Source organism: Anastrepha ludens, chromosome 4 (assembly GCF_028408465.1).
Source record: "Anastrepha ludens isolate Willacy chromosome 4, idAnaLude1.1, whole genome shotgun sequence".
In the NCBI taxonomy this organism is placed as follows: Eukaryota; Metazoa; Arthropoda; class Insecta; order Diptera; family Tephritidae; genus Anastrepha; species Anastrepha ludens.
The window spans coordinates 87,736,758-87,754,942 of record NC_071500.1 but is presented as its reverse complement, the minus strand read 5'-3'; the positions used below and the strand labels follow the sequence as shown (position 1 = coordinate 87,754,942).

General features: G+C 38.0%; 3 protein-coding genes across 3 annotated transcripts; 1 reads left to right on the top strand and 2 right to left on the bottom strand.

Moving 5' to 3' along the window:
• Nucleotides 1-832: 832 nt before the first annotated feature.
• Nucleotides 833-3,149, bottom strand: LOC128862031 (dynein intermediate chain 3, ciliary). Its single transcript, XM_054100434.1, has 5 exons — nt 1,958-3,149; nt 1,727-1,905; nt 1,363-1,600; nt 961-1,180; nt 833-882 (listed from the first exon to the last, which is right to left on the bottom strand). Exons 1-5 carry the CDS (start codon nt 3,026-3,028, stop codon nt 833-835), a joined length of 1,758 nt encoding a protein of 585 aa, XP_053956409.1. The 5' UTR covers nt 3,029-3,149.
• A 54-nt stretch (nt 3,150-3,203) lies between these two features.
• Nucleotides 3,204-6,350, top strand: LOC128860095 (protein hold'em). The gene is made up of 3 exons (XM_054097349.1): nt 3,204-4,195; nt 5,742-5,895; nt 5,963-6,350. Exons 1-3 carry the CDS (start codon nt 3,301-3,303, stop codon nt 6,348-6,350), a joined length of 1,437 nt encoding a protein of 478 aa, XP_053953324.1. The 5' UTR covers nt 3,204-3,300.
• A 69-nt stretch (nt 6,351-6,419) lies between these two features.
• Nucleotides 6,420-9,463, bottom strand: LOC128860093 (dynein intermediate chain 3, ciliary). Its single transcript, XM_054097348.1, has 2 exons — nt 7,763-9,463; nt 6,420-7,099 (listed from the first exon to the last, which is right to left on the bottom strand). The coding sequence occupies exons 1-2, from the start codon at nt 9,302-9,304 to the stop codon at nt 6,602-6,604; spliced, it is 2,040 nt and encodes a 679-aa protein (XP_053953323.1). The 5' UTR covers nt 9,305-9,463; the 3' UTR covers nt 6,420-6,601.
• Between the last annotated feature and the right edge of the window lie 8,722 nt (nt 9,464-18,185).

Below are 18,185 nucleotides of genomic sequence, written 5' to 3'. Positions count from 1 at the left end.
TACTATTTTCATTTTATAAGAATAAAATTAAGAAAACTTAACAAAATATGTAACATAATTCATAATAATATTATACAATTAACAACATAACATTTTCTTTCCTTATAATACGTTCACATATAAGTAGATGATCTACTTTTTCGCGCTTAGCTTCCGTAATTAAAAAGCGCGATTTCCCATACAAAATTTCTCTCCCAAAATCCCAGATAATAACGATAGTTATTGACATACAACCCTGTGTTTTCTGTGATATCGATAATTATTATTACGAATGTAAGGAGAAACATCAAAATAAAAAGTAAATGAAATCGATGCCGGCAAAGCAAACTGGTATTTAAAAATAATTCCAATAAAATGTTTGTTAAATATTGTTAATTAGGGATTCATTTTACAGAAAAAAGCGTTTGTCCATAAACGTTTTGTCCTCTTATTACTTACTATAAAATGTAATATCGAATTTCGAATGTGTATTACTGCCATAATTTTTCCAACCTCAGTAAACGTCGCATACGGATTTCCTCAAACTGTTTATTATTAGCAGCCAATTAATTGGGCAATTAAATTAACTATTCCTTCTCCTTCTTCATATCATTAATAATAATTAAAGAAACCACCACTAAAGCACCGAAATATTCCTCCAAAAATCTCTCAAAGCAGTATTGACAGCTGATTGTAGATTTTGCAGGTAATCTGCCATATGTGATCGGGTAGATTAATTTCGTGGATTTATAGGTGATTAATGCATATGTGAACGTATTATTAGTAGACTAAATTTATCTATAAACTTTTCTAGTTTGAACGCAAATTAAATGTTTGGAATTTTTAAATTTAATTATGTCCTCGCACTATCTATTTCAGACGCTTCAGCTTCCTCCGCATCCTCTATAATTGGGAAAGAAATACGATAACCTGTTATTTTAATTCACAAATTGGGAGAAAAAACGTTTACTGATCACCTACGCTTGTTGCCAGGAATACGTCGTAAACGTTCCTGTTCTACGGCTGCAAAATACTCAGCTGCCGCTTGTTCGCAAGCATCTTTAAATGGAGCAACATTTACACGACCATTGAGCATGGTTAGATCACCTTGATCCTGGCCTTGATTAGTCTTTACTTTCAGCTTAATCTCTCTCGATTTGGCTTCCAAAATTTTTTCGCGTCGATTTTCACGCTCGAACATCTAAAATATTAATGCGAAACTTTAAAAATAGTTTATTATTTGTACATATTTACAAATATATTAGACACATATACATATATATATATGTATTTTTTTATAATTCTGAATACTTCGCGAGACTTAAAGAAAGGCGTAAAATACTTATTAAAAAAAGAAGAAACAATTTCATTAATTTTGCTCACCGCTGTTAGCAATGGTTTGTCATTCTTCGCCGACATTACCATATTATCCGACACCTCAATGAGAAAAGTGGCACCCAGTTTACTGCCGCAGCTAACGAATTTTCCATTTTCATTAGTACGCACACAATGCAGTGGTTCATCGCATACTTTAACCGTCAGCACTGGTTGATTTTGTTGTTGCAACAGGTCCCATGTATCGAGCACGCCATCCATACGAGTTATAAAGAATTGGGATACCCTGGAAACATGAACATTTTTAGTTTAAAAACTGATTATCTCTATAATTTTATTTTGTTTTTTTTAACCCTGAACATTTTAGTTTAACGAAGGATTATTTCTATAATTTTGTTTTCAGTTACTTTACTTTGTGTAACTCCAAGCACCATCGGTCAACATAGCATCGCTGTTTTTAGTCCAAATAATAGAGCTCTCGCGACAATCTTCAGACCATATGCGCGCACACCAATCACCTACAGTTAGGAAATTCTTTACAAATGCAGGATTACGAGTTATGGCATATACTGGACCCAAATGGCACATCATCTGAAAGGAAGAAATCATAGAAAACCAGATTCATTTCGTAATTAAGTCATACCCTAATCTGTATCTTCTCCATGGGAGTTTTGCCTTTACGATTGCACGAGAAAAGCATACCCATTTCTGTGCCAGCCATAAAACGCGTTGGTATAGTTGTTTCGTACTCCAATACCGAAACACCAAACGAACGACCCAAATCTTGTTCGTCAGTACGCACAGGATCCATTAGTAGTTTATCCAACGGTTCACTCAATTTTCGTGTATCCCACCACAACACTTGCCCATCTGAGCCACCGGAAAAGAATTCTGTGCCACTCTTTGAATTGTTCCATAGCACTGAATTAACCGGATCACGATGGCATATCTCACGTTCGCTTATCATTACCGGATATTTGCCATGTCGTGTATCCCAAGCAGCCACCTGGCCATTGTACATGCCACTAACCAAACTTGTCGGATCCTTCTGATTATATTCCAAACATACACACGGTACTTTGGGTTCGAGAGTGAGAAAAGGTTCATTGGGATTTTCAATTTCCCAAATATATGAATTACTGCGTTGACCAGTTTTATCACCTTGAAATTTCATATCACAATGACTAACAGCCATTTTAATAGCGCCATCCGGCGACCATGAAAGGTGCGTGACAGGCACTTTAATGAGATTGGGATCACGATACACATTAACGGTACGTGAACGGCACGGTTCGGGCAATGGCGCCGGATCTAGATGCTCAAAATAGTTTTCATAAATATTCACTGCATTATTTTGGTGTATATAATGTTCCATTGGCTTAGTGAGATTCATTACTTGTGTTATATAATTTTCATCCTTCTCAATTTTGCGCTTATAACGCACTGTTTGTTCCGGATCGGACATAGCAATATCTTTGGGCCATCCACCTTCGTTATGTGTGATGCCCACATGTTTGTATGTAGCGCGTTCGGTGTTGGCTTGACTCAGCGCCATTTGACGGGTAAATTGTGTTGCGCGATCCACAGGATTCTTGAGTATATAGTTCTTCGCATGCTCCTGTGAAGAATTTTCGGAAAAGATTACTTCATCTTTGTCCTTAAATTGTGTATGGGAGCCAAATGTGCGCCGCTCTTTCTTAAAGGTGTATTCCATTTTGCGCGCTTTTGAGTATTTCCAAAAAAGTTCAGCAAGAGATAAATTTTTATGCCAACTAACAGCAACGAAATGAGTTTAACTGTTAAATCGATATTAAAATGTCAGCAGTAGTAACGTGGCAACCTTCATGCATATTATTTTACCTGTCAGGTTTTTTGAAAACTTGGCAGCACAGCTCCAACGGCTAATTCTCAAAAGCATATTTTCCGTATCCGCTATCGCCACAAAAAATTTGGTTAGGTGTTTTATTATACAAAATTACTATAAAAATGGCAGGTGTTTTACCGAAAAAAATATCTGAAATCGACGAAGATATTAAAAATGCGTTAATTACTGCCATTGTCCTCACCAAAACTACGCCGAATAGCTTTCTCAAACGCGGTTCACCCGAGTATCGTGGCGTTATATCGTTTACGTTACGCGACTCAAAACGGCACATCATCAATTGCAAAGTTTGGGGCACCAAAGAGCAAGTCGCCGAATATAATCGCAAAGTGAAAATTTACGACGTAATCGATGTCATTGCACCGAGTGTTGTGCCTACATTAATATATGAAAAATCAACGTTGGCGAACAATGTACGTTTTCAGCCCCTACCTACAGTGCCATTTACATTGGTGTTGAACGATGGGCAGGGACGATTGGACAAACATGACTATCGAGACATGAACGCCTTATGTGATTTACATAATTTACGCCGCGTCCCACACAAGCCACTCTGTAGTGCACTCAAATTACAGGATGTACGTTGCAGCATGAAAGAAAATAATTCAGAGCAATTTGTCGATTTGCTGGTTTTGGTGGCTGCCCACCGACCTATCAAGGAGGTGCGCAGTAAACGTAGTGGTGAAGTTCTAAACTGTCTTGAATTAATTGTCATTGATAGTAGCTACGCTGATGGTGTTGTGCTGAGTATTTGGCAGTCAGATTGGATACAGCGCGCACAGCAATATTGGGAAACTATGCGCACAGTTTTACATTTGATAGAGGTGAAGTTGGGTTATTCAGAATTTTACAAAAGTACAACGTTATCCTTTACCGGACGCACATTGGCTTATGAGAATCCAATAGGGGAAGAAGTGGATGCATTAATGAAGTTTGCGGAGACTGCGTCCAGCAAGTCTTGGGATTCGTTGGCCTTCACAATTAATAATATGCCGGATGGTAAGAAAAGTGGGAAGAAAATCGGTAACAATACGCCAATAGGTAGTTTAACATGAAACTCAAATATCTTTTTTAATATATTTACCTCGTAATAATACTTAACATAAGCACAGATGCACACATATATGGTACATATGCGAATGGGCTTGAAAGGTGATTTTTGCAGATTGAAGTTGTAATCCTTTAGTGAAATGTTATTTGAAAATCAAAATGTGGTTTATTTTTTCTTTAAAAAAGGGTAGTGACTAAATAACAGCGAAAAGGTGTTTTTAATGATGAAGAAAAAATAGATCTGGTTTACCGATCACTGAAAAATTCTTTGAAATGAAGGTAAAAGCGCAGCAATGCCGGCGCATAAATAGTCATGACTCTGCCATAAAACTCGAAATGCATTCCAAAAACTTCGCAACTATTTCATACAAACAGTTGATTGATGAGAGGATGCCACATGACTTAACATTTAAATATTTATTGGTCCTGTTACTATATTTCCATCTGTTACTCCACATAAACGGAACGCAACCATGAAGTTTTTAAAATTAAAGATTGCTGGTGAAGAAAAGCGGAAAAGTGGAAAAGGCGATGTTGTCGCCAAATTAATGCCATGGCTAGAAGTAATTGCAAATTGCAAATTTGGTGCATGAGTTCCTATCGCTTGACCCAATGATTGATTGATTTCGTCTGTCGTCCAATAATGTGATTGCAGCAAAGCGTTTAAGCCATTCGTAAGCAGCTGTTTTCTTTAGAGTATCATGAGCGAAACAGCTTCCCAAGATTTCTAAGGTTTTCGCACCTTTGAATACATTTTAACGCAAAATTTATTACAAACTCGTTGTTGCAATTTCAAATACATTTTAAAAACTGTAAAAAATCGAAAAAAACGCGCAGAGGTTCATTTACTCAAGAGAGTGTAATAGCCTTGACAGACAGTGGCATTAATCGGGACTAACGACTTAATTCAGAATTATTTCAGAAATGAAGTGCAACTAATGCATATTGACAACTAGACTCAATTCACATCATTTAATCTAATAAGGGTAGTTTTCGATTGCCGAAAAATGACAGTTAATATCTATTGTGAATGAAAAATAATGAAACTTTTGAAGAGAAGGACGCGATGCTAGTTTGCACTAACACCTTCGAAATTACATTAATTTTTTTTTATATTTTAGAGCAGTTTAAGATTTTTTTCAAGTTTTATTTCTTAGTATTTATATAAACCAGCTAATACCCGTATTTGTTGCCTGCGGTTCATCTTTTACTGACAAAACTATCCAATAACCCAATCAGCGCAACAACCGTCTGTTATACTACATTTTAACCAGAATTAACTGCGCCGGTTATCCTGATTAACGCCGCCGTCTGTCTAGGCTATAACGTTTGAAGCAATAGGAATAAAATTTTGGCAGGAATGTTCATCACAGAAATAGAACTCAAAAAAGAAATAGCACTCAAATCGATTGACTTAGAGTGTCAACTGGTGGTTGTTCCGGGAACTTTTTGATGTTATCTTCTACTACTCTACCTTCCCTTCCCGTATTTCTAGGCAATCAAATTACAACACAAATGACTGTAAAGCAGGTGTATGCTCGCGCAGAGGGCCACCTCAAAGATGATACAGAGCAATTCACAGCCGTTCTTTATGCTATGCTAACTCATTTTGATTTTGATGGCACGGGACAGGTTTTAAGCCGCAGATGGTAAGCGAAAAATCGAATGAATAAAAATAAAACACAGATTCATTTACAATGCTTAACTTCTACATAGCAAATCCTGTACGGCTTTACTTGCGCGCAATCAAACACTTTGTGAATCAACACGATGCCAATTGGCCTTTTCACTTTACTACGACGGTGAGAAATTCGAATATTTCTTCAATATAAACGTGCAGTTCAGCGATCACACTGGCACCTTGTTAGAAGCGCGTCTTTCTGGTGCTGTGGCCGAACGTGTGCTGTTACTTACGGCGCAGCAGTATCAAACTTTAGGTGACCAGCAAAAGGAAGAATACAAATGGAAATACCTAATGAATCACTTTGAGGTGAAGCTAATTGTGCGAAAAGCGAGTGCTGTGCGACGGCAAATGAGTGTGCTCGTGGTGGATATGAAAGCTGTGGAAATACCTGAATTAGCAGCAAAGATGTGCGTATTTTAATATTATATCATCCCACATGTCGCACATAATACATACAAGTAAATAAAATATGAGTTGATACAACGAAAAAATGTTACAAAATATTTATATTAATCATCTGCCATACGTTTCAAGACCTTTATTTTTAAAGCAGTAGCTGCTGCTTCTTTTGTTTGAGGGGGGGCTCCAAAAACTGCAGTACCATCTCCAAAAACTGCAGTAGCACCGTCTTTACCCGCAGCACCAGCTAGTCCACCAGAAGCTTAATTATATTAATCATCTGCCATACGTTTCAAGACCTTTATTTTTGAAGCAGTAGCTGCTGCTTCTTTTGTTTGAGTGGGAGCTCCAAAAACTGCAGTACCATCAACTGCAGTAGCAATGTCTTTACCAGCAGCACCAGCTAGTCCACCAGAAGCTTGGAGGGCATTCTCTTCTGCAGTGAGTGTCGCTAAGGCAGCTTCGCTTAGTGGTTTCTCGACATTCTCGAAAATAGTACGCTCCATTACAAATTGACGTTCTTGTCTCTTCTTATCTATATCGAATATACCGTCCCTGAACATTTTCAACATGTCCTTGAATTCCGTGTCATTTTCGATAATCTGCAAAAACTGATCTGGATCTTCGGGATCAAGTTGTTCTAGCAACTCTAATTCAGCTTCACGGAGTTTGGCTTGCTCGGCTTCATACATGGACGTTTTACGTTTAAGCTTAATTTCTTCAACACGGCCTTCCAACAATTTGGAGCGCAGTAGCTCGCGCTCGAAAAGCTAAAATTGAGATGGATTGAAATGAATTAAATTCAAAATTAAAGGAAATAAATTCTGTTGTTATTTCGTTGTATAAAGTGAAGACTGTTTAGACCAAATTAACTGCCCTGTTTTGACTAAATTCAACCACCAAAATATGCGACTGGAATATCAAAGCGCTGGCCGAAGTTGAATAGCTTCCTACAATACAAAAATTTAAGCAGCTCTAGACTAAGTAGGTAGGTGAAATGGTTGACGTACCAGTCTGGCACTCCTGAAGTAGCACTGAAGCGCCGTTCTGATACCATTATGAGACCGCCAACAGGCAGATATCTACAGTCAGCCAGAGCTATTGATATAATGGAGAAGATTGATTGGATTTAGGTTGGCGCACTGCGCCAGACTGTCGAAGAAAGGAGCGCACAGTGACCTTAATCGTCTAGCTGCCAAGCCAGAACATTTACAGAGAAAGTGTTCAACAGTATTCTTCTCTGAAAGGTCCCCACAACTTCTGCAATGGGGGTTAGATGGTAACCCTAGCTTTTCCGCGTGTGTGCCGATCGTCCAGTGCCCGGTATACACAGCTACGAGTTTGGAGCTCTAGACTAGTTTGGTAAATTTTTTATTCTTCTTTCTCCTCCCTCCCACCTTTTAACAATGATGTTTTGATGATGCCTCACTTACCGCCATTAACAAAGCTTTATCCTTAGCCGCGCTCTGCTTCAAAGCTGTATCCAATTCGAAAAGTTGTATATCACCATTTTCCAACCCCACCGCTAAATATTTGCCATCTGCTCGAAATTTCACATACCTTATGGCGCATTTTAACTTCAATGTGAATATCGGTTTTCGTTGATGCAACAAAATGTCCCAAAAGTCCACTTCTCCTTTTGCATCACCCGTAACAAAAAGCGAGCAACGAGTTGGGCTCCAAGTGCCACACAACATTTCATGCTTTTTCTTCATTAGTAGGGTCGTGGGTGCACCTTTACACTCCTCTGCCCAGATTTTTACACACCAATCTGCGGCAATTAGGAAATTCTTCACAAAGAACGGATTGCGTTCAATGGTGCGTATCGGCCCCGAGAAGAGGCGATAGTTAGAAAGCAACACTTCGGTCGGCATCATACCTTTACGATTGCCAATAAATACGTAACCCTGATCGCTGGCAATAATATAACGAACCGGTATGGTATACTCAAACTCCAACACTGTAACTCCATGTGCTCGCTCACGCTTCTGCTCATCGGTTGGCAAAGGATCTATCAAAATTTCTTGTAATGGCGCATCCAGATTGCGTCCATCCCAATATTTCACTGAACCATCATATGAACCGGTGTAAAATTCAGAATTCGATTTGGAATGCACCCAACATAAAGCAGCTGCTGCCGAACGATGTGCACCTTCCAATGGAGAAACTTTCAGTGCGTTTCCGCCATTACGAGCATCCCAAAGTCCCACTATGCCTGACTCCAAGCCGGCTGCTATAAATAAATCGTCACGTGGACAGAAATGTGCACAACGTACTGGCTCTGTCGACTCGAGCACTACCTCTGGGTGCAGAGCATTAATTTGATTCCAAACATAGAAGGAATTACGATTTAACTTATCGTCATCTGTAGCTTTCACATTTTTGGAAGGCTTTTGTACCGGCGGAAGCGGTTTGAAGTTGGTGGGTTGTGATAAAAATTTCTTCAACTCGCTCGGCATCCAGTCTAAAATGGTGATCGGCCGTGCAGGTATTTGCGGATCATGAAATATATTACATTGGCGCGCCTCGAACGGCATGCGTATGTCTTTGCCCAATTCAGGTGGTAGATCAACGAAAAACTCCTGATAGATATTTATAGCACTATTTTGCGCCGCCACATCCATTGACGAATGTATTATATGAGTAACTTGAATTCCCCAATTATCTTCGCGTTCGATCTTCTTGCGGTATCGCAACGTCGACTCTTCATCGTTTATATTAACTTCGCGGGGCCATCCACCTTCATAGTGATACATGCCGTGCTCCGCATAAGTGACATTCTCCGTCTCCACCCAACTATAAGCCATTTGATCACTCAACTGCGTGCTGCGATTCATTGGATTACGTAGAATATAGGATGTGCGACTACGTTGACTGGGCTGAATGCTGAGCATGAGCTGCGTACGATCGCTTAATAAAGGCTGGCGTCCAAAGCGACGACGCTCACGCGAATAGATATATTGATTATGATACATTGCAACAGCCCAAGAGGATGACTTGGTTTAGAGAGTAGGAAAATGGTCTTGGAGATGCGGTGATTTGTATAAAAAAATTATGCCAAAATATATTCTATTGCTGGCGGGTGAAAAAAACTAAAAAATTTTGGAAAAAATTTGAGTACAAATCAGTAGTGACTTTTTTTTGGCATTCGGTAGGGACCAAAATTGAGTATATGTAAATATGTAAGTAGAAAGTGTGAGTTGAAAATCGATGAATAGGTAAATCAGACTTCCGAAATACTTTCTGATTACGGCAGGCAATGTCACATCTTAAGTTTTAAAACCTGTGAAAAGGCTTCTTTTGAGTTCATATTTTGAAAAATTGAAATGATTATTTGGCCAAGGGCAGAAACGTATCAAATGTGCCCTTATGATGTCACCTCGACGTCGGTCCGAAGCATCAAAGGCTTTTTAGTAATGATGAATACTTAACTTAAGATTTTTCGCAATTCTTAATTGAGCGGAAATGAAACTATCTGTCGTCTGGCCATAGGACTCCCTATGCCTGTTATGGATGTGTCCTGCATAAAACAAACAAAGTTACAGGTCGATTTGTTGTGAAATACGTCGCCTTTGTGTGGTGGTCCATAGAAAATATCCATTTAAATTCCGTACCGTAAATGAGCGAAATTTTAAATCATATCTCTCAGTGAGAGATAGCAGTGCTTCGTTCAACACCAGGGGTCAAATGATAGCTCGACTGTTCTAATGATATCCTATTTGGAACATCACCGAAATGACTCTCGGCAACGACTGAGATTAGAAAATCATTAGAAAGCAGAGCGGTGATATTTTATTTCCTTCGAATCAAAATGAGTTCTGGAGTGCAGTGATGCGAGTCTTGTACCAACAATGTCATCTCGATGGACGACTGTCAGCCATCGAATAGTTAGGACGACCTCACCACGAGGGACAACTCTGCTCGCAACTATGGATGTTATGGTTGAATGCATTGCAGTATACTGGATCCAAAAGTAGAGCTAAAAGATGATTTGCACTTCGACCTAAAGAGTTTTTGTGTCCAAAGAAAGGTGATCAATTTAGGGGTATCGGATATTCAATTGAAATAAAACAACGACAGTTCAAATTGATTGGGCAATCTTTATTATTTTTGTGTAGAGTTACATTTATTTATTTTTTTAAAGAAAATACCTTGCAAATATAGGCGTCAACTGTGTTGCAATTCGGCCATCCGTAACCACCAATTTTGAATTGCTGGCTCGAGGACTTTGGTCGGTATCTTGTTAATAACTTTGGTAATATTGCCGTCCAATGTCTCAATCGAAGCTGGTTTATCCATAAAACATTTATACTTTACATACCGCCACGAATAAAACTCCAAAGGTTTGACATCACATGATCTAGGTGGCCAATTGACCGGATCTGAGGCGAGAGAGAAATTGCTCACCCAAAACGACGACGCAGTAAATCCATTGTTTCAAGGGCTGTATGGGAAGTAGCGTCGTCTTGTTAGAATCAAATGTCGTGCGATCGCGGGCTTTGATTGCCAGCATCAAAAAGTCGTTTATCATGGCGCGAAAGCGTTCGCCATTCACTGTTACATTGTCGCCAGCCTCGTCTTTGAAGAAATATGGGCCAAAGATTCCTTATGCCCATAGGCCGCAACAAGCGGTTGTTTTTAACGAATGTAATAGCTGTTATTGAATGGTTTCGGGTTGCTCTTCATCCCATATACGGCAATTTGGTTATTGACGTAACTATAAAGCCAAAAATGGGTATCATCGCTATAAGTTGGCCTTAGCGCGCGATGAACTCTTTTCACAAAGCGTCGATTTTCGTAATACAATTTTACGATTTGTAAATGTTGTTGGAGCGAAAGCCTTTCCATGATAAAATGTCAATGAATACTGAAAAAAATTATGTATTTAATTTGATAGTAGTCACGCGTGATCTGTCAAAATAACCCTATTGCAAAAGGTACTTCCAATCAGATCACCATTTATCATCCTACGGGGAGCTAGTGCAAGACCCCACCCACCTTCTCAATTGCCGGTTGTATTCGAGCAGTCTAATAACAGATGATGAAATCAACCAGAGAGGACAATCAATTAAACAGTTTAGGTGTAACTTGCGGCTACAGAAGCAACAAGAAATATCATATAAAACTTTCGCGTAGTGCGAAGGGCATTGGCTCATCTCTTGCCGCTGGCATAAATTATTGAAATGTTAAGAAAGGTTGCCTTCTTAATGAGTATACGTCGGGGATGTTGATTTTATGAACCCTTCAGAATGTCACTAATTTTGAAACGATGAGCAGTGAGTTGAGCTTGAGCTTGAACTTTACGGAGACATCGATATAGTTGAACGTTTCAGCATTCGATACAGTACAACTGATGATTGCGGGCCTCATGCGAGTTCAAGAGGAAATTAGAAGAGAAGCGGCATATTCTTGGTTGCCATTTTGTTGCGAATCTAAGCCGAATTAAATTCCAGTTTGTTTACCACAAAAACCCACAACCCATAAAATTACTCATTAAACATTCAAATATAATTTTATTCTCTGCTCTTTTTTGCATTATCTGTATATGTATGTATGTATGTGTATGCAATATACAAATATGTATGTATGCATATTAAAATTTTAACAGAATAAAATATGCGAAAACGGCTTCAAATTTACAAAAATTAGTTAAGCATTCCAGGCATGGTTTAAATTAAATATTTTTTACTCGTGTTTAATATGTAATTTATAGTTTTAAGAACTTTTACGTTTAAATTTATATTATTCGGAATTGTCACAAATTTAATAGTCCATCTTATTTCTCACCAAATGATACTCAAATTACTGTAAATACGCAATTTTCATTGTTAAATTCTCTAAGTCTTCATACAGGAGCCTCTTCGGACGGTCTGGGACAAGCCATGAGAATGCTCAGACGAGGACCCTCTCTTATTTGTGGTGTGCGGCTTGATATTTTCTGCATGGAATGGACGAACCTAGAATTTTATGCTGCCTCCAAATGGCAGATATTTTTTATGGGGAGCTTTTTCATGGCAAAAACGCAATCAGAGGTTTGCCACTGACTGCCGAGGTGCGGCTGCCAGTAGAAAAAATTGGTGTTTTGAACTAGTGATTTCCAACCTGTGCTCTTTCGAACGGTAGCCACACACCAAGCCTTTCGGCCACCGTGGCGCCTTACAGGGAGTGCTATCCTTAGATAGCTAGATTTGATTGGAGGTTTACAATTCGTCTTCATGGTTTTTTGTACCTTCTACTCATCAAAGTACCTCATCCAAGCCCAGCCCTCTTATTAAACTTAAGATACAGCTTGGTTGAGCTAAGCGTTTATGCCTTTCTGCCGACTGCAATTGGTCGATATGTCTCTAGCTTCTACGCGCTTAAGTGCTGCATTCCAGGAAAAGGTGCATTGGAGTCTTAGGGGATTGGTCGCAGAAACGACAAGAGTCAGTGGACTAAATCAAAATCCTGTGCAGATGACTGCGCAGTCTGCAAAGGTCTGTGCGAATGAACATGAGAATTCTCAGTTTATCCTTATGGAGGGTTATGAGTTTCCTAAACCTCTTTTGATTGTAGCCGCTCAACAAGGATTTCGCTTGGCGTAGCCCCATAATATGATGACAGCCAACCTTTCTTAGCCTTGGCTCATCACTGCTAAAATGGTGTGTTGTCCCATAGCAAGGAAGGGCGAGTGGAGGGGTTGTAACCACTCAAGATGACTTGAGTGCCACCTGACTCTCGCTCGGAATGGCAATTCTTTCATTCCGGGGATTCTTGTCTAAATTTATTTATACACATAGACAGGTGGCTTCCACCTTCGCTTGGGAGATGCTTGGAAACCTACCCATTGGCACAGAACGCCTGGAATCATATATTCCAGCGCCTATGCCTACTGGTGTCTTCGAGCCATCTGTATATTAGTTAAGGGATTTCTCTTGGAGTTTACTTTCAAATTCAGGTGTACTCCAGTTTACCTTGTCGCTCAGTTCAATTTTGAACTTTCTTTCAATTTTTTTGACTTTTGTGATATTATCCTTGAGTAGCTGGGTAAGTAGGAGCTGCAGACTCAGCAGACTTCGCAGACTTTAAATGAGCTATATATTTGATGTTATGAGAGCTTCAGTATGTTCTTCGCTACTCGAGTGTTCACTAAAGGAGCTGATCTAACTTTCTAATCATCTAATGAGAACTAGCGAGGCATGCATGCCTGGACGTGATTCACTAAGTTCTGGCTGAGATTATATTATTATTTCGTGCACTTTGTCTTATTTCTCAATCTTGTACAAATCAGCGGTGTGCTATCGAGGAGATTATAGGAATTCTTAAACCAATTTCAAAATATTCGTTGACGATATAAAAGCCTTTAAAGCACTGCTGGCCCTAACTTGGAGCCAAAAAAGCTGAGGTCGCCTGAACAGACTTATGCGTGGCGGATGCCACTGAGTACTGATACCTTTACAATACTACGTACTCATATACAGAGGGACTAACAAAAGTTGTGGCTCTGGTTAAGCGGAAAATTGATGGAGGTCCACGAATTGCAAAGGAGATACGATTTTGAGAATTGTTTTCAACAGTGGATTTACAGATTAGAAACATTTATTGAAATCAATGGTATATAATTAATGGTATGAAATAAATGGTTATATGGGAAGACGAAAAATAAAGAAAATTAAATTGTATCGTTTTTTCAATTCATTCCACTGAGCTTTCGTTAGTCGTCCCGTACTTACTTAAATCTAATTGTTTGTCGCTTTTTACAAATAAGAATTCAGTAAATCAAGCTTAAATTGCTAAACTTTTTGAAATTTGTTGTGTTTTCTAAATATTTCTTATTTCTTTTATTTTTTGATTTGCTAGAAATGCTTTGCTGAAAAATATTGTAGTTTTTTTTTAATTGTAGTATTTATAACTTGCTTTTGTACATTAGTTTGGGGAAAAAGAAATTCATTATTTTTGAGGTCAGTTTCGATAGTTTCTTTGATTTTATCGACATTTCTTTAACATCAAAAATTCCTGAACGGAATAGAAGAAACCAAAATTGCGCGAAATTAGCTATTACAGCAACGGCACCATGAACATCATTCACAATTTCAGGGGCCTGACTTGCATTTTTGCCTTTTCACCTTCATCTAAGAAAAACTTTAAAATTTCCCGAATTTTCTTTTTAACTTCCATTGCTTACGCCCTGTAACTCACAACTGAATGGAAGTGTGGGAACACACAAATAAAAGTATCGGACGGGAACACATAGGCATAGGTCTATCGTTGTGATCGCACTGATTTCATTATTCATTTTATTCACAATTCAATTTAACGAGGTTCATTCATTCTAACAAAGAGATTATTCGAGAAACGGTCTTGCAACTGCAAGATAACAAATGAGAGTTCCTTTTAAGTTATAAACTTTATCTTAGCACTCTTGAATTTCATAAGAAATAACGCGTGTTAAGTTTATTATATAAATATATGTGGGGTTTTATTCCTCCACAGAACCAACAAAAAAACAGGAAAAGAATTTTGTTAGTGTGAAATGTCATCTTGTCAACGAACATAAACTTTCAAGTGTTTGATCAATACTTTACGAGATTTCGATTACTACAACCATCTACCGAGAAAATAATGGATTTCTTTTTCACAAAAAAAGAAATGATAAACTAAAAAAAAATTAAATGGCGCATAATTTCTCACTCCAAATATTTTCCATCGACTGGAGAAGTGCTGCGACATTGTGGAATAAGATCAAACAAATTCTCATTTGCAAAGAAAACTACATTCAGCCTTTTTATTGCTTTGAAAATTTCAATATGAATGCCGTATATTGTTTTTTTTTTTTTTTAATGATACCATCAATTTCTTACTACGCTCTAATGCTTGTAAATATAGTCATATATGTGTGTATGCATTTATTTTTTTGCGCACAGGTGTGTTTGTATGCATGTATAAGTATATTTTGTATGAAAGAACAATTCTCAGCTTTGTTTTGGAAATTCTCAAAATACGTTTTTTGTAGCTCATCATTTACGGTAGGGTTGTATGTATGTACGTCAATTTTTTATGCAGTTTAACTTATTTTCTTTTTCTTATTTATTTTTATTTCCTGTTAGTTACATTATATTTTTCAGTTTTCGTTTGCGATAACATTAGCATTAGCTTAAGAGTTGTTTTTCGTAAATTCTTTTTTATTTGTTCAATTTTATCTAAATCACATTTCTTAGAGTTTTTTTAGTTTCAAAATTGTTGAGTTGTTGTCTGGGTTAGAAAAAATAACTGGTGTATTTACATGTATGTATTTGACAAGTAAAAAAGCAGATAGTTTTAGTTTGGCTTATAAAAATTGTAATTTAGGTTGAATTGTGGGGTTATATACAGTTAGAATTTTCAAAAAATCGATTTTTTATTATTATTTTTTTCTTAATGTACAAATATTTAAGAATACACATAGAAAATTTAATATCGTTCCGGTGAATGTTTGCGAAGTTACACGCAAATTTGAAAAGGCGTTTCAGAGTGCTTGAAAGTACAAGGCCGGAAAGGCAGCGCGGTTTCCCCAAAATGGAGTTTTCAAAATCGGTGACCAAAATTACTCGAAAATGGTTGGTGTAGCCAAATTTTAACACTAGCTTTTTAAATATATTTTTTAGTAATTAATCGAAGATTTTTCTCACCGATAAATATTTTTTTATTTTATAAACAATTTAAGGCCGAAATTTTGGCCAAAACTCGATTTTTTTTAGAAACCGCCATTTTGCCAAAAAGGTATTTTGTTTATTCCTTCGATTAATTACCAGATTTAATATTACATTAACGAAATCTGTTTGGTTGTTTAATTTCAGAGGATCCTGTTCAGAGATATAGTGGTCACCGCAAAACATCTTCTCTGAGAGGAGCTCCCGGAGATCAGCTGTAGCCCTTTTCCAAATAAATATTTTTACTAATACTAAGTCTTAAAATGGGTAAAGAAAGCAGAAATCGCTTTATATGCCTGTAAACGTATGCTGGGAAGAAGATGGGGTCTTCAATCCAAGTATACCTTATGGTTGTATAAGGCGGTTATACGACCAATTTTAACGTATGGCTCGGTAGTTTGGTGGAAAGCTCTAGAGAGAGAATACAACATCAAATTACTTAGCAGAATACAAAGATCAGCCTGTGCAATAACAGTCGGTGTGATCAGACCATGTCCTAGGGAGGCCTTGAACGCTCTGATACACGTTATTCCGGTAGATCTACATATCAAGAAGATGGCAACAATGAGTGCATTTAGGCTAAATGAAGCGGGTCGCTGTAAGGAAAAAGCTCATGGTCATGCCAGCCTATTACTGCGACAAGCCCAGTATACCTCGAAGAGGACTGACTACATTGTCCCGACAGTGACATTCAGTAGAAATTTTGTCAATCTCTTTCCATCTCGGAAAGAATGGAATAAGGGATTCTCATTAAACAAGCTCGACAGTACAGTCTATACAGATGCAGTAAAATGGATTGTGGTGTTGGAGCTGGTATATATTCTCATTAACTTAAAATTGAAAGATCTGTGCGTCTCCCTAATGTTTGCAGTGTCTTTCAGGCGGAAGTACTGGTAATTGGGGAAGCTTGTAGGCTACTAATCGCAGATCCCTTTTTTAAGGGTAATATCGCTATTCTTTCGGATAGCCAAGCTGCAATCCAGGCACTGGATTCAGCTACAACAACCTCTAAAGTTGTGGAGCAAAGCAAGAATAGCCTCACCACCTTGAGCGAAAACCATAAAGTTACCTTAATCTGGGTCCCGGGAGATCGGAGCATCGAAGGTAATGAAAAAGCGTATGAACTGGCAAGAAGGGGATCTGCCATGAATAACGCTCTTGCAGAATCGGTATTCACACCACTAGGTGCAGTCAAGAGTGTAATTTCCCTAAAATACCTCCGAATCGCGGATTGTAGATGGAGGGAGCAGACAAAATGCAAAATTAGAAGAACGTTATGGCCCACCTACAACCTTAAGAAATCTTCAACATTGATAAATATGAAACGGCGGGATGCCTGGAGATTAACGGCAGTCATAACTGGCTTTTGGTCTGTGGGAGAACAAGCAGCCAAAATGGGCATCCCTCACAACACATATTGTCACAGTTGTAAACAATCGGAGAAAAAGGAAACAATCTTCCATTTCCTCTGCGAATGCCCTGCTCTATGGAAGTACAGAATATTAACCCTGGGTAAACCGCTGTTCGAGAGTCTGGAACAGCTGTCTGGCTTAGATGTCAACAACCTGATAAGGTTCCTGAACCGAACAGACTGGATATAGTCATGCTGTAAATAACTGGTAAACAAGTTGCTAACGAGGATGTGGCAACAAAAAGGTGCGGAAGTGCTAGCTGGATTCTGGAAGAATCACCACTTAAACCAACCAACCAACCAAGTCTTAAAATACAGTTAAAAGATAACATAATATGTGTTCAAATTTTTAGATCAATAAATTTTAAAGGTTTTTTCAGAAAATATTCTGGAAACTTCGCTTTTTTCAGCCTTCTAACCGTATATAACCCCTTGTCTGGCTGCAAAAATTGAATGACAATATTTTTGGAATATTCTTTGCTTTTAAGGTGCATTCTAAAATACCTACAACTGAAAGAACTAAGTATTATTTTTCAAATTTTGGAGCTATTTGTGAGGTTATCATAACTTCAGGCAGTTTTATTTAAAGTGAAATAATTAAAAAAAATGTGTAATTTCAATAATAAGCAGTCATTTTTTTTTGCTGTAAAATCAACTTATTTGCAAGAAATGGAAACTGTGAATCTTTTGTGGCAGTTTTATTTCATTTCTTCGAGAAATATATGTCATAATCAAAAAAAAAAAAACAAAGATCAGGATGGAAGGATAACATATTGT